We start from the raw sequence: 14,812 nt of genomic DNA, 5'->3' as shown, positions 1-14,812 counted from the left end.
CATGCAGGAGGGCCTTGGCCCAGTCGCAAGGCTGTGCTGGGCATGTCACTCTCCCTGAACGCCACGGCCTCTCCGTGCAGACAGCACTGGGCTCTGTGGACTTGTGGCCTGGCTCGGTGCGCAAGGCGGCATCTTCCTGCACCTGAGATGTTTGCAGTGGGGAATAAAGCAGCAAGGGAGCGCGCCAGGGGAGGCAGCTAAGCGTTTGGTGCCAAACAAGCGGCCAGTGTACAGCAGAGGCATCTACTGCAGTTGCCTGAGCGGAATAAATGTTGCAGCAGGGGGTGGAGGGAGTGAAGACAACCCTAGAGCTCCACTTCGGGGCTCTCCTGGCCACATCGCAGGCAGGCAGGCAGGCTGCGAGCACCGGAGCAAACGTGGCACTCGATGCAACAACAGCAACGGGGCTTATAAACAGGGCTTTTAAAACAAACACAACACAGTGTGTGAAGTGGACGTCTGTGCAAACCGGGACCAGTGAGCTGAAGAGAAATGCAGTGCCCTCATGCAGCCCAATGCCTGCCCGTGATGAGCTCTCCTTGCAGACCTGGCTGCAGCTGAGTGGAAGGGTCAGGAATGCCGTTCCTGGCTGGACAGCCAAGCGGCCCCTGCCCCCTCCCTGCTGCCCTTTTCTACTGAGCTCTTACTAGTTGCAGCTGAGTTGTACAGCAAAGGCCAAAGTGGGCCAGGAGAGGAAAGTATCCTTGCAGCCCTCCGTTGTGTTTGGGGAGGCCCCCCGCTCTGATGCGCCCCCTCTGCATCCACAGTCCCTGCTCTGCTTCCCCCCCCTCCCCCGCTGGGAACCACAGGAGAACCAGTCTTCCAGACGCTGCCACACTGTGCCATGCCAAGAGGCCTGAAGTTCTGCTTCTCCTTCGTATTCTTCCCTCCAGGTGTCTCAACTTGCTCAGTATTTTGAGCCGCTGGTCCTGGCAGCCGTGGGCGCCGCCTCCAAGACTCTCAACCACCAGCAGCAGATGAACCTCCTGGACCAGACCAAGACACTGGCAGAGTCTGCCCTGCAGATGCTCTACACGGCCAAGGAGGCCGGGGGCAATCCCAAGGTGCCGGCTGGGGGGAGGACGCTGCGCGAGGGGCTCCATAGCAGAGCTGCCCCCAGGGCCTGAGGCATCGTCCTGCCTCTTGGGTGGGTGGAGCCTGCGGTGGGAGCCTCATGCAGAGACATGAGGTGGCAAAGGACATCCACACTGCCGTGGCAACGTCGGTGCCTCCGTGGAGAGCGCATGATGCATGCTTCTTTCTCTGCCTGTCTCTCTCTCCACAGCAAGCAGCCCACATGCAGGAAGCCCTTGAGGAGTCCGCGCAGATGATGAAGGAAGCCGTGGAGGACCTCACTGCCACGCTGAATGAGGCTGCCAGCGCTGCAGGGGTGGTGGGTGGCATGGTGGATTCCATCACGCAAGCCATCAACCAGGTGAGGGTTTTTTCCCCCAGCATTTGGCTCTCCCTTTTGTTTCATGAGGCCGTTTGTTAACTAGAGATGTAAGGAGGTGCATCGATTTCTGTTCCAGACCTTGCTTACTGCATGCAGCAGTTTCCATTCCACTGCAGTTCACCTTCTGGCAAAAACTGTGTCATTTGTCTCACTGTCCACTATGGCAGAATTTTGCGTCATTCGTTGATTAATTATGTAATTACGCTACCATTTTCTTATTTCACACCATTTCATTGCAAAGGAAACAATGCATATGTGGGGAAAACATCAAATACGTATTGTTTGCGGGGTGAAAGCAGCCGTGGGCGCCGCCTCCAGGACTCCAATACTGGATTGATTTCTATTCTGAACACGGGACGAATCTGCAGACTCGGGGGGGGGGGGTCCGCTCCTGTTTCCAATAGAATTCTCTGGCATCTCAGTTCCAAGCCACGTTCCTGATTTTTATGGCACTCACTTCCATGTTTGTCCAGAAAATTCCCTCCCCCATAGGAGCTCCTGGCCGCCTCGTGGGATAATTATTTCTCTTCCTTTGGTCTGTCCAGCTGGATGAGGGCCCCGTGGGAGAGCCAGAGGGTACTTTTGTGGATTACCAGACAACCATGGTGAAGACTGCCAAGGCCATCGCCGTGACTGTCCAGGAGATGGTGAGGCAGGGGGGAATCTTTGGCGGTTGCTGTGGGTTGGGGCAAGGGAGGGGTAGAAGCCAAAGTGGTGGCCTCTTTGGGGGGGATCTTGGCCGGCCCCTTGGAGAGGCCCCACTTCAACAACGTAAGCCCTGAAGCAGCTGGCTCAGGCCAAAGGGGCCCATCTAGTCCAGCATCCTGTTCTCATGGGGCCCCCAGACGCCCCCAGTGAAGAGCCCAGGAGCAAGCAGGACCTGAGTGCAAACGCAGTCTCCCTCCAGTGGTTTCCAGCAACTGGTATTTGGAAGCTTGCCGCCTCCGGATGTGGCCAAGCACAGCCATCGTGGCTGGCAGCCACTGACAGCCTGGTCCTCCTTGGATTTGTCTAACCCTGTTTTAAGCCCACCACTGCCTCCTGTGGGAGCAAGTTCCATAGTTTCAGCTATGCGCTGTGTGAAGAAAGACTTTCTTTTGATCTTCCAGCCCCGTTGGATGTCCATGAGTTCTCGTGCTACCAGAGAGGGAGACAAACGCCGCTGTGCCCACTCTCTCCCTGCCGGGCACCATTCTATCTATTTGCGCTTCTTTCTGAGTCGGGGCCAAGGTCCTTTACCCTCCACCCCCCCCCGGCTTTCCCCTGATTTGGAGGACATCCTCTTCCCTAGGCCTTTAACTGCCACGTCCCTCCCCTCTTGCAGGTCACCAAATCCACCACCAACCCAGATGAGCTGGGCACATTGGCCAACCAGCTCACCAGTGACTACGGACAGCTGGCCCTCCAGGCCAAGCCAGCTGCCATCACTGCCGAGAATGACGAGGTGAGAGTGGGCGCGTCTTGAGTTGGGGCAGGGAAGGGGGCGTTGTGGAGGAGCAGCAGCAGTTGCCTTTCTGCTCTGGTTGGGAGGGGGTGTGTGATTTGCCCCAGAGGTGCAATTCTCAGACTGGGAGGCACCAAATAATATGGTGTCTTTTCTTGCTCCTCAAGGCACAGGTGCCCCCAAATTGGTTTGCTAAAAAGGATCTTGTCACCTGAGACCATTGGAAGTGAGAAAAGGGGGTGGAGGCGAGAAGTGGCAGTATGAGATGTGGGAGGGAGAGGCCACGTGTCCACCCCATCAGGTTTTCATGGCTCTTGCTCTTCTCTAGATTGGCTACCATATAAAAAACAGAGTACAGGAACTTGGCCATGGCTGTGCCGCACTGGTGACCAAGGCTGGAGCCCTTCAGTGCAGCCCCAGTGACGCCTACACCAAGAAGGAGCTGATTGAGTGCGCCCGCAGAGTCTCAGAGAAGGTACCAGACGGCCAGGCCAGGACGAATGTGGCCAGGCTCACAGCTCCGAGGTGAAAGGCTTGCCGGCTGAGGGACGGGTGGCTGTGCATTGTATATAGGGAGAGATCCTGCTTGTCTCTTGCATGCCCCCAGCACTCGGCCTGAGAGTAGGCTGGGGGTCAGGCCCAGAGAAGGTGGGAGCCCAGCTATGTTTTCTCTCCTTCGCCCGCTCCCCTACAGGTCTCTCACGTCCTGGCAGCCCTCCAGGCTGGCAATCGGGGCACCCAAGCCTGCATCACGGCGGCCAGTGCCGTCTCTGGCATCATCGCAGACCTGGACACCACCATCATGTTTGCCACAGCCGGGACCCTCAACCGTGAGAATGCCGAGACTTTTGCTGATCACAGGTACTGGGCCCCGGGGCCCTGCGCACCCTTCAGCCAGGCCGGAGCACTCCTTGCTGCCTCTTAATCCGTCTTTCTCTGGCAGGGAGAGCATCCTAAAGACCGCCAAGGCGCTGGTGGAGGACACCAAAGTGCTCGTGCAGAATGCCACAGCTAGCCAGGAGAAGCTGGCTCAAGCGGCCCAGTCCTCTGTCGCCACCATTACACGCCTGGCTGAAGTGGTGAAACTGGGGGCTGCCAGCCTGGGCTCTGAGGACCCCGAGACACAGGTCAGGACAGTGATGGCTGGGCCACATGCGCCTGGGCTGGCTTCTGTGCCTTGCGCCCGCCTGCCTCCCTTTCTCTTAATCCAGGTCCTTTCTGCACTCAGGTGGTTTTGATCAATGCCGTGAAGGATGTGGCCAAAGCTCTCGGGGATCTGATCAGTGCCACCAAGGCTGCTGCAGGGAAATCTGGCGATGACCCGGCTGTCTACCAGCTGAAGAATTCAGCAAAGGTGGGTGGGCGGGCGGGCGCTGTGCATGTGCATGCAGTGCCTGGGTAGCCAGGCCTGAGCTCTTGGGAGGGAAGGGCAGTCGGAAGGAGTGGGAGCCCAAGGCGGGCGGGAGGGAGCCTGGCCGGCCCCTGTGCTGCCTGGCTGGCCCCTGTGCTGCCTGGCCTGCCCTCCTGGCATTCCCCCAAAGTTCAGCTCCTTCTGGCTGGTGTCTTGGCAGGTGATGGTCACCAACGTCACTTCGCTGCTGAAGACAGTCAAGGCCGTGGAGGACGAGGCCACCAAGGGGACCCGCGCGCTGGAGGCCACCATTGAGCACATCCGCCAAGAGCTTGCTGTGAGTTTGGTTGCCGGAGCGGCAGCAATGGCGGTGCCGCCACTTGGCTGTGCCCACCTCTCCCCACCCGCTTACTGCCCTGCCCAACGACTCCCGCTCTGTCCCTGCAGGTGTTCTGCTCCCAGGTGCCCCCTGCCAAGACGTCCACGCCAGAGGACTTTATCCGTATGACCAAAGGCATCACCATGGCCACTGCCAAGGCTGTGGCAGCTGGAAACTCATGCCGGCAGGAAGATGTGATTGCCACAGCCAACTTGAGCCGCCGTGCCATTGCGGACATGCTGCGCTCTTGCAAGGTGTGTCCCACAGGCCATTGGGAAGCGGGAGGTGTCCATGTGCAACATCCAGGCAGCGATTAAGGCCCATGGACTTTCTCAGCGGGGGGGGGGGGATCCTTGGGAACTGAGACCTCTTACCTGTGGATCACTAGGACAGGTGGGTGGGGTCTTGAGGGGCGGTCATGGTCACATGGACCAGTTTGGATGGCACCGCAGGAGTACACAGGAGGACACCCCGTGTGTTTAAGTCCATTGCCTGCCGGCTGCTCCTCACTTGGTGACTTGCACCGCCAAGGAAGAGACTCTTCCGGGCACCCTGGCTGGGACTCCTGGGCCCCAGCAACTCCATGGCCACGTGCATGCCACCTTCAGGGCAGGAGCAGTGGCCTCCGAAGGCCATTTGCTGAGCACCCACTGAAGGGAGGGCTGTTCCTCCCCCCCCCGGTGGCCAGTGTGGACACAGGAGGCTGGGCTAGCTGGGCCCCCGCAGGTCTGGCCCCCCAGCCGGCTCTGCAGAAGCTTTATGTTGCTGAGTGTGGTGAGGGGTCAGGTCTGGCTGGATGGGGTAAAGCTGACCACGAAGACCTGCTCGGTGTGTGGTTAACGTTTGCAGGTGTATTGGCCTCGTGGATTTTGCCCCTAAAACTGAGAGCCATTTTCCTTGGATGTGGAGGAGAGGAGAGAACATGAACTCGGGAGCCTCCCAAGTCAGCCTCCTTGGTCAGGGTCTTTTCAGAGCTGGATCCCTGGTTGGGCAGGGGGTCCCTGGCACGGCTGAGTGGCCTGGCTTGTTGTGCTTCTCTTACGTGCCAGTGGTCCTGGCCTGCTGGGGGAGGCCCGATGCCACCCCACCAATCTCCCACGTCAGGCTGGTGGGAGGTCTCCCCTCCTCCTCCTCCTCGGAGCTGTTTCTCACCACGTCCTTTGCAGGAAGCAGCTTTCCACCCTGAAGTGAGCACTGAAGTTCGGCACCGGGCCCTCCGCTTTGGCAAGGAGTGTGCCAATGGCTACCTGGAGCTCCTGGAGCATGTTCTGGTGGTAAGCGCCTGCTCTTCCCATCCCCCTATTCCCTGGGGGTGGCTGCTGGATCTCTGGGGCCAGAGTCCCCCCCCCAAGACTTTTCTTCCTCCCTGCTCACCCCACTCTCTCTCTCTCCCCTCCTCCCCCTCTTCTGGGCAGCCCGTGAGTATGAAGTGCCTTGCATGAGGCGTGTGCCACGTGTTGCGTGTGCACGAGGTGGGTGAGATCTCGTGGGTGTAGGAGGAGGGAAGGAAGGAAGGCCAGCCCCTTGGACACGGGCACTTGGGTGCCAGGCCTTGGGGGGTGCCAGGCCTCTTGTGCATGGGTGGGCACATTAACCCTTTTGTGCTGTGCTGTGCTGGCTTCTGGGATGCCGTTGCTAATAACAGCTAGAAGCCAGTCCCAGTTGCAGTGTGGCTAACATCTCACCGGGGTGGGGGGAGGAGTAGTGGTGGTGTTGGTCTGGGTTCAAATCCCTGCTTGGCTGTGGCTGCCCTGGACAGGCAGTTCTGTCAGCCTCCATTTTGGCAGGGACTGAATTGGGAGGAGGGACAAAGTAGGGTCCTAGCTTTGCATATGGAAGCTTCCAGATTCAACCCCCAGTTAACAGACCTCAAATATCAGGACAGCAAGAGTCCTCCTAAGGCTCAGGGAGTAGAAGCCACAGAGATCAGGGCTAGATGGGCCAAGGCATCGAAAGGCAAGACGAGGATGAGGAGGAATGTTTTCCTGGGGGGGGAGGGCTTTCTGATGCCAAGACCAAGAATTTCAGGGCTGGAGGGGGGCACCTCCAGGCTCCCAGGCCTGATGCCCGTTGCCTGGAGTCAGGCCTTCCTGTGCCTAGAGGGGGTGGCTTCCCTTGGCCTCTGCCAGCCTCCTGGTCCGCTGCTGAGCAGCCCCTGAGCTGCCAGGCTCACCCTTTGCCTTTCACCTCCTTCCACCTCCCACCTTGGAGAACGGCTCTCCTCCTCCTCCTCCTGACTCAGTCACCGTCTGGACTTTTTGTGCCCCCCTCCTGCTGCCTTCTGTGTTTCTTTGCTCAGGCGTCTGCCCACCTTCCATCCTGACCCTCTCTGGAGCTCCACTCCAGTTACTTCTCAGTGCTGCTTGATCTGTAGTGCCTGGGACTGAGCGCCCTTCTTCTGCAGTGCCCAACAACCCGCTATGCCCGGGGGCAAGACCCGCCCCCTACCCTCTCCCCAGCACACCCACCCACCCACCCGTGGGTCTGGGCAATGCCAGGCAGAGGGCCCTGGGCCTGTTTCATGGCCAGGCTGGGCCTCACCCCCTTCTCCTCTTGTCCCAGATCCTCCAGAAGCCAAGTCATGACCTGAAACAGCAGCTGGCCGGGTACTCTAAGCGGGTGGCTGGCTCTGTGACGGAGCTCATCCAGGCGGCAGAAGCCATGAAAGGCAAGTGGCCGTGGCGTGGCATCCGAGGGGGGCCATTTCCCTTCTCTAAAGGAACTCGTTGAAGCAGCCAGCCGGCAGCTCTGTTTGGGCCAGAAATGGGCTTGCGTCCGCTCATAAAGGCAGGAGGAGGTTAAGCCAGCCAGAGAAATGCCCACCTGAAGAAGGTGCTGGGTGTGGATGGGCTTCATGGGTCCTCGTTAGGGAGCTATTGGGGGGAGAAGTGGCTCTGTGTCCTGACGCCTCTTCCGTCTTCTGTAGGAACCGAGTGGGTAGATCCAGAGGATCCCACGGTCATTGCGGAGAATGAACTGCTGGGCGCAGCTGCTGCTATAGAGGCAGCTGCAAAGAAGCTGGAGCAGCTGAAGCCACGAGCCAAGCCCAAGGTAGCCCCCCCCTGCCCGCCCCCCTGCCCACCTCTGACCCTGCGCAGTGAGCGCTCTCCTGGGCTCTGGGGGGGCTCATCTGTTAAGGCAAATGGCGCACTGCCCCACCAGCCTCACTCTGACCTCAGCCCAGCCCCACCTACCCGTCGCCTCACTTGCAACCAGTCCAGGAGGTGGCGTTGGCCTGCCAGGGTCCTCCTCCTGCATCTGTGTGTAAATTCAGGAGGGGACACAAGGACAAAGCTAGCATTGGTTGGCTCTGTCTGCCATTGGCTCTGGCTCCACCCACTGTTTGGGCTGCCCGCCTTCTGCCCCACCAATGGGCACCAGCCACTCGTGGATAGCCTTTGCCACACTGGTAATGAAGAGGGGAGGTGGGAGCAATTTGGAAGGGGAAGGGGGCACAAGGAAGTGACAGGCTCCAGGAGACCTTTATGGAAACAGTTGCGTGTGGGAAGCAATTCAGGGTGGCTTATGCAGGATGCTTTCTACAGCCATCCAGCCTTGGGAGTTGCTCACCAAGGATCGGGTCAAGAGGACAAAAAGATCTCCTTCACTAATCGCTTCCTCTGTTTTCTCTAAAGCCTAAAACATCTGACTTGGTTGTCATAGATTCACCTCTGTCACACAGGGCAACGTTACAATACACTTTTACTAAATTACTGAGTTTATTTAAGGGAAAGGCAGAATACAACTACAAAGTCTACAGACTCCACAAGCTCTTAAGTGCTGCGGCCAAAATTATGGAAATCAGTCTATAGCTCTGTAATTTTTTTAATTTGTATTTTATTGGAACTGTCAACTAAGAATTTTAAGTTCATCTGTTTTCTTTCTTTTAACTGATTTGATTGATTTATTGATCAATTACAGTTAAATACATTTGTATTTGGCTAAAACCACCACAGATATGTCTTTTTTCAGCATCAAAGAAGGTCTGAGATAACTGAGTTTAATAAAGGTTGGCCTTTAATTTTTTAAATTTTTCATTCCCTATTACAATAAGGCCTTGCAATGAAAACAGTCCCCTCCATCCTTCCCCAGGTGAAAAATGCAAGTATGCAACTCAGTCTCAGGCTTACGAGTTGCTGGACACCAGAGCAGGCCCTCCCTTAGCATGTGCGGGGCCCAGGGCAAAAGCATAGTTGCCCCCCCACACACATTTGCTCCAGGTCACTGTCTTGGTCTTGGCCGAGTCGCCATGGGTGCGCAGGCACCAGTCCTGGAACTGCCGGCCCAGCTCGCTGTCCCCGGGGTGGCTACCTCACGCTGACCGCAGCAGGAGCGGCGGTGGTGGCTTCGACATTGCGGGCGGGTGGGCAGGCGAGCGAGCCCCTGTCCCAGGCGGAGACAAAGAGAGAGCACTGCGCCCTGCCTGGCGTGGTGAAGGCGAGCAGGCAGGGAGGGAGGAGCCGGCTGGTGAGCAGATCGCTAAGTGCGGGACCCCCCAAAGCGCGGGGCCCGGGGCAACTGCCCTGCTTCCCTGCTTCCCGGTGCCTAAGGGCAGCTCTGCCCCAGAGCCCAGTGAAAAGTGATGCTCCGTCCCCCCGGTTGAATCTCTCTCTCTCTCTCCCCCCCACCGCCCCCCCCAACAGCAGGCAGACGAGAGCCTCAACTTTGAGGAGCAGATTTTGGAGGCTGCCAAGTCCATTGCCGCAGCAACCAGTGCCTTGGTGAAAGCCGCCTCAGCCGCCCAGAGAGAACTGGTGGCCCAGGGGAAGGTAAGTCCTATGGACTGGCGGCTGTGGGGGAAGAGGAAGGAGGTGGCCTGGCCCCAAAGGGACCCTCATCCCTCTCCTCTCTCCTCTCTCCTTCTCTCTGCCAGGTGGGGGCCATCCCAGCCAATGCCCTAGATGATGGACAGTGGTCCCAAGGCCTGATTTCAGCTGTGAGTATGAAGGTGCTCAAACCCTGGGGGTAGGGGGGATATGGGGGAGGTGATCTTCTTCCTAGTGGGGACGGCCTCTTCTCCTCCATCCGTAGGCCAAGGGTGGGGACCCTTTTTTATGTGGGGGGGATTTCCCCACTTTCTCCATCTGTGGCAACTGGGCTTAGGGGGAAAAGCGCCACTTGGGCAAATGGGCCATTTTCTCCTGTCTCTGCAGGGGGTAAGACTAACTGGTTGTGGGTCTACAGTGCTGAGTGTAAGGGGGGCTTTCTCTCCCCCCCCCCAGCAATTAGGCTTAGAAGAAAGGTTCCACACGTGCAAATGAGGCCTTTGTTTTATTTTTTCCCCTAAGCGTAATTTCTGCCTGGGATGGGGCCAAGGAGGTGAGGCCACGAACTGGATCCAGAGATGCTCCAGGGTAGCGCCCAGCTCATTGCCCATGTGGGTCCTCTTCCCTGGCTTAGGCCAAGGGTGCCCTCCTGAAGAGTTGTACCACATGCTAGAAAGCTATAAAATGACACAAAACGGCAGTTTTTAGCAAGAGGGAAGAGTAGATTCAGCAGCAGAGCCTTTAAATGAATATCAGAAGCTGCCCTGATGCCAAGTCAGGCCCAGTCATTGACCCAGTGAGGCCTGTTCAGTGTTCGCTGGTTCCCAGGGGAGGTCCAGGGTCCCTGGCAGAGCCAGGCCTTCCCCATCACACACACACCCAGGTCCGTTTAGCTGGGGCTCCCATCCAGAGCTGGGGCTGGGCCTCTGCCACTGAGCCCTACGCTCCCTCCCAATAAGAAAATATTTTGGAAGGTGAGGTGGGAGGAGCCAGGTGCCAATGGCAGGCCATGATCCATCACAGACAGCTGCAGCTGCCGTCGGAAGGCTTTCAGCCCCAGGGGTGGGAGGTTCATCAGGGGGTGTCTGTGTGGCAGCAAGTCATTTTGGGGCCTCATCATAGATGCCCCCCGTCCTCTCCTTCTGCCTCTCCAGCCACTTTCCTTGCCGCATCCAGAACTGCAGGACTTCTGTTGGGCTCGTTCTGGGAGGAAGGGTGGGATATAAATTTAATAAAATAAATACATCATGCAGTCCTGCTTCCCCCCTCATTCTTTTCTCTCCCCCCCCCCACAAGGCCCGGATGGTGGCTGCTGCCACCAACAACCTCTGTGAGGCGGCTAACGCAGCTGTCCAGGGCCATGCCAGCGAGGAGAAGCTCATCTCCTCTGCAAAGCAGGTGGCGGCCTCAACAGCACAGCTCCTGGTGGCCTGCAAGGTCAAGGCAGACCAGGATTCAGAGGCGATGAAGCGCTTGCAGGTGAGTGAGCAAGAGTCTGTTCCCCCCCCTCCCTCTGGGACTGGAGGGACTTATGGCCTCAGGACGCCCCCAAGCCAGATGGAGGGAGGGGTCCCCTGGGCTCCTTCCTTGCCCCCTTGCTGGGGGTCCTGAGCCCTGGTCTTGCTGGTGAAGTTAGACACATGCACCCCCACTGGTGCTCACAGGGTCCAGGTCAGCCCCACTGTGCCTAAGGTCTGCCAGGTTTGCCTTTCCTCAGGGCCAGGTCCCGGTCCCTTCAGGGGTGGGCTGGAAAAGCTTGTCAAGGACTGTTGTCTTCAGAACAGCACCACCCCACCCCACCCCTTGACTTATTCATCCCATGCTTTGTGTCCAGCATAAAGCAAAAACGGGTTTATTGAAGTGTTGGCCAAATCGTTGCCCGTGGGAAGAGGAAACAGTTGCTCTGCAAGGCAGGAGACAGGTGCAATTCTGGCCGGAAGGCCCCCAGTTTTATTTCCAAACTTCCCCTCGCCCTCTCCCCCACCCCACCCCAGGGTCCCGCCCCCTTTCCTGCCACGGCTGCTGTTTCCTCCTCCTCCGGCTAACCACTCTCCGCCTCTCCAACATGTGCCCGCCCATCTCCTGCCTCCTGTGCAGGAAAGGGCCCCCTGAATCCAACCTGGCCCCTTCCTGCCGGAGCCCCACGGTCCTTCACCCTCCCTCTGCCCTCCCCTCCCCAGGCTGCTGGCAACGCTGTGAAGAGGGCCTCGGACAACCTCGTGAAGGCAGCTCAGAAAGCTGCAGCCTTCCAGGATCATGAGAACGAGGCTGTTGTCGTGAAGGAGAAGATGGTCGGTGGGATTGCTCAGGTGCGCTGCCTGTGCCGCAGGTTGGGGGGGAGCCTGCACTTCCACGCAGGGAGAGTTCTGCCCCTCTGCAGGCTGCTGGCAGTGTGTTGCCTCCCAGTGCCTGTGAGCAACGGGCGGCAGAAGCAATGGGGAGGCAGCAGCAGCTCCTGCAGCCGCCCTCACGCCCTGCCCGTCTCCCCCTCCCCCCAGATCATTGCTGCCCAGGAGGAGATGCTGCGTAAGGAGCGGGAGCTGGAGGAGGCGCGCAAGAAACTGGCCATGATCCGGCAGCAGCAGTACAAGTTCCTCCCCTCGGAGCTGCGGGACGAAGGGCCGAACTGAGCCGCCCGCCGCGGCCCCCTGCCTCTGCCACCCGCTGCCCTATTTAACACCAACCCCCCTGAGGAACGACGGACCGGGCGGGCGGGCGGGCCACCTCCTCCTGGCCCCAGGGTGCTGGGCGCACTGCGAGGAGGAGGCTAGCCAGCCGGCCGGCAACTCCTGCACCAGCAGCTTCTTCCGCTCACTGCACAAGCCCTGCTTCCCACGGGGGCCAGCACAGGCTGCGCTCTGGACCGCCTTTCCGAGGGCAAAGGCTCCCTGCCTCCCCCCTGTTCTTTCAGGAATCTTCCTCCCTTGTGCCTTGGCTACTCGCTCAGCCTGCTTCTCTCTGGGAGATCCTGTCTCCACTGCCTTTGGCCTGTGACTGTGCAATGGGGGCTTCCTCTCAGCTGGCCCCTTCCAGCCTCCACACCAGCCAAATATGCCTTAAACATGGGCTGGGCCGGGCTCGCTGCCTCTGCTCCTGAGTGCTGTGGTGGTCCCAGAGGCAGAGGAGTGGACCTGGAGGGGGCTGTCCCATGCCTCCCCCCTCGCCTGTGTCTCCACCACCTCCTCTCTTGCTGCTGTGTTCCCAAGTGCCTGCCTCTGTGGGTCCAGAACGCTCATCCCCCCCACCCCCTTGTTCCTGGCACCTACTTGCCTGCCCCTGCCCCAGACCTTGCCCGGCTCCTCCTCCCTGCCCCCCCGCAGCAATTCTGCTTTCTGCTGCTGGTCCCGAAATCGCCATGCTTGAGACACCCCCCCACTTGCCGAGGCTTCTCACGTTTTGTAATTTTGATACGTCAATAAACAGCCTATGGAAACTCTGCCAGGCTATCCAGGGGCACAAAGGATGAGAGGGAGGGAGGAGTGGTAGATGGCGTCAGCACAGAAAGAACTGGAGGCCTGGGACGGGCTTGGGCTGAACAGATGGACTTCCTTGCACTTCCCAGTGGTGGAACGTGGGCCCTGGGATTTCGGTCTCTGCCAACTGGAAGGTCCCCTCAGGGGCCTGGCACTGTGGGTGACTTAATGCATGCCGTGTCATCCCCACTGTGGTGGGATTTAGCCGTGGGGGTGAGGAAAAGGTCCCCTTGGGAAGCACCACCACCATCATGCCAAGCTGTTGGGTGTCGTCTGGCACTCCTGGGCACGTCTCTCTCAAAAGGCAGCCTCAGCATTCTGTCACACCCTAGAGGGACTGGAACTGAGGCTATGTAGCCAACTGGGTTCCCAGTGGACACTGGAGCAGAAAATAAGCAGGAGGCAGGGGAGCCGGCTGTCTCTGCAGAATATGCACAAATGCTTGGTGCACACATAGACACACACCCTGTCTTGACTTTCGGCACTTAGAAAAGAACTACAGTTTTTGATTCCCTGAATACCAAAATGAGCCTTGCTTAACTCCGTATCACAAACCTCCATGACTGTCCCCTTTGTTGTTGTTACGTGTCTTCAAGTCGATTTTGACTCATGGCAACCCTATGAATCAGCGACCTCCAAGAGCATCTGTCATGAACCACCCTGTTCAGATCTTGTAAGTTCAGGTCTGTGGCTTCCTTGATGGAATCAATCCATCTCTTGTTTGGCCTTCCTCTTAGAAGCGAGTAGAAAAAGAGGAAGGTTTTTCCCAGCATTATTATCTTTTCTAATGAATCGTGTCTTCTCATTATGTGTCCAAAGTATGATAATCTCAGTTTCATCATTTTAGCTTCCAGTGATAGTTCTGGTTTAATTTGTTCTAACACCCACAACTCCAGACTTTTTCCTCTTGAGAAAATCTGTAAATGTACCCATCATGCCAGACTCATTGTGTAAGGTGGTGGTTGTTGTTACATGCCTTCAAATCGATTATGACTTATGGCGACCCTATGAATCAGCGACCTCCAACAGCACCTGTTATAAACCACCCTGTTCAGATCTTGTATGTTCAGGTCTGTGGCTTCCTTTATGGAATCAGTCCATCTCTTGTTTGGCCTTTTTTTCTATTCCCTTCTGTTTTTCCCAGCATTATTGTCTTTTCTAGTGAATCATGTCTTCTCATTATGTGTCCAAAGTATGATAACCTCAGTGTCATCATTTTAGCTTCTAGTGATAGTGCTGGTTTAATTTGTCTTTTTCACGGTCTGTGGTACCTGCAAAGCTCTCCTCCAACACCACATTTCAAATGAGTTGATTTTTCTCTTACCCCCTTTTTTCACTGTCCAACTTTCACATCCATACATAGAGATCGGGAATACCATGGTCTGAATGATCCTGACTTTAAGAACATAAGAAGAGCCTGCTGGATCAGGCCAGTGGCCCATCTAGTCCAGCATCCTGTTCTCACAGTGGCCAACCAGGTGCCTGGGGAAAGCCCGCAAGCAGGACCCGAGTGCAAGAACACTCTCCCCTCCTGAGGCTTCCGGCAACTGGTTTTCAGAAGCATGCTGCCTCTGACTAAGGTGGCAGAGCACAGCCATCATGGCTAGTAGCCATTGATAGCCCTGTTCTCCATGAATTTGTCTAATCTTCTTTTAAAGCCATCCAAGCTGGTGGCCATTACTGCATCTTGTGGGAGCAAATTCCATAGTTTACCTATGCGCTGAGTAAAGAAGTACTTCCTTTTGTCTGTCCTGAATCTTCCAACATTCAGCTTCTTTGAATGTCCACGAGTTCTAGTATTATGAGAGAGGGAGAAGAACTTTTCTCTGTCCACTTTCTCAATGCCATGCATAATTTTATACACTTCTATCATGTCTCCTCTGACCCGCCTTTTCTCTAAACTAAAAAGCCCCAAATGCTGCAAGCTTTCCTCGTAAGGGAGT

The 14,812-nt window shown here is 57.3% G+C and overlaps 1 protein-coding gene across 4 annotated transcripts in view; it reads left to right on the top strand.

Annotated features, from left to right (window-relative positions):
* TLN1 (talin 1) overlaps positions 1–12,832 on the top strand; it is a 62,182-nt gene extending 49,350 nt beyond the window's left edge. For all 4 annotated transcript variants that reach the window (XM_061612496.1, XM_061612468.1, XM_061612486.1 and 1 more), the window contains 18 exons: positions 894–1,064; positions 1,286–1,435; positions 2,002–2,103; positions 2,781–2,900; positions 3,229–3,375; positions 3,595–3,761; positions 3,844–4,027; positions 4,129–4,254; positions 4,472–4,588; positions 4,699–4,884; positions 5,797–5,904; positions 7,193–7,298; positions 7,557–7,681; positions 9,274–9,399; positions 9,504–9,566; positions 10,693–10,875; positions 11,577–11,705; positions 11,895–12,832. In XM_061612496.1, the coding sequence (XP_061468480.1) occupies positions 894–1,064; positions 1,286–1,435; positions 2,002–2,103; positions 2,781–2,900; positions 3,229–3,375; positions 3,595–3,761; positions 3,844–4,027; positions 4,129–4,254; positions 4,472–4,588; positions 4,699–4,884; positions 5,797–5,904; positions 7,193–7,298; positions 7,557–7,681; positions 9,274–9,399; positions 9,504–9,566; positions 10,693–10,875; positions 11,577–11,705; positions 11,895–12,026 (2,442 nt within the window). In that variant the 3' untranslated portion in view covers positions 12,027–12,832. The remainder of the gene's footprint in view (positions 1–893; positions 1,065–1,285; positions 1,436–2,001; positions 2,104–2,780; positions 2,901–3,228; positions 3,376–3,594; positions 3,762–3,843; positions 4,028–4,128; positions 4,255–4,471; positions 4,589–4,698; positions 4,885–5,796; positions 5,905–7,192; positions 7,299–7,556; positions 7,682–9,273; positions 9,400–9,503; positions 9,567–10,692; positions 10,876–11,576; positions 11,706–11,894) is intronic.
* The last annotated feature ends 1,980 nt before the right edge of the window (positions 12,833–14,812 follow it).

The sequence above is a fragment of the Rhineura floridana genome, chromosome 1 (genome assembly GCF_030035675.1).
Source record: "Rhineura floridana isolate rRhiFlo1 chromosome 1, rRhiFlo1.hap2, whole genome shotgun sequence".
Lineage (NCBI taxonomy): Eukaryota > Metazoa > Chordata > Lepidosauria > Squamata > Rhineuridae > Rhineura > Rhineura floridana.
Note: the sequence above shows the minus strand (reverse complement) of the source record. Positions and strands in the feature narration are given on the sequence as shown.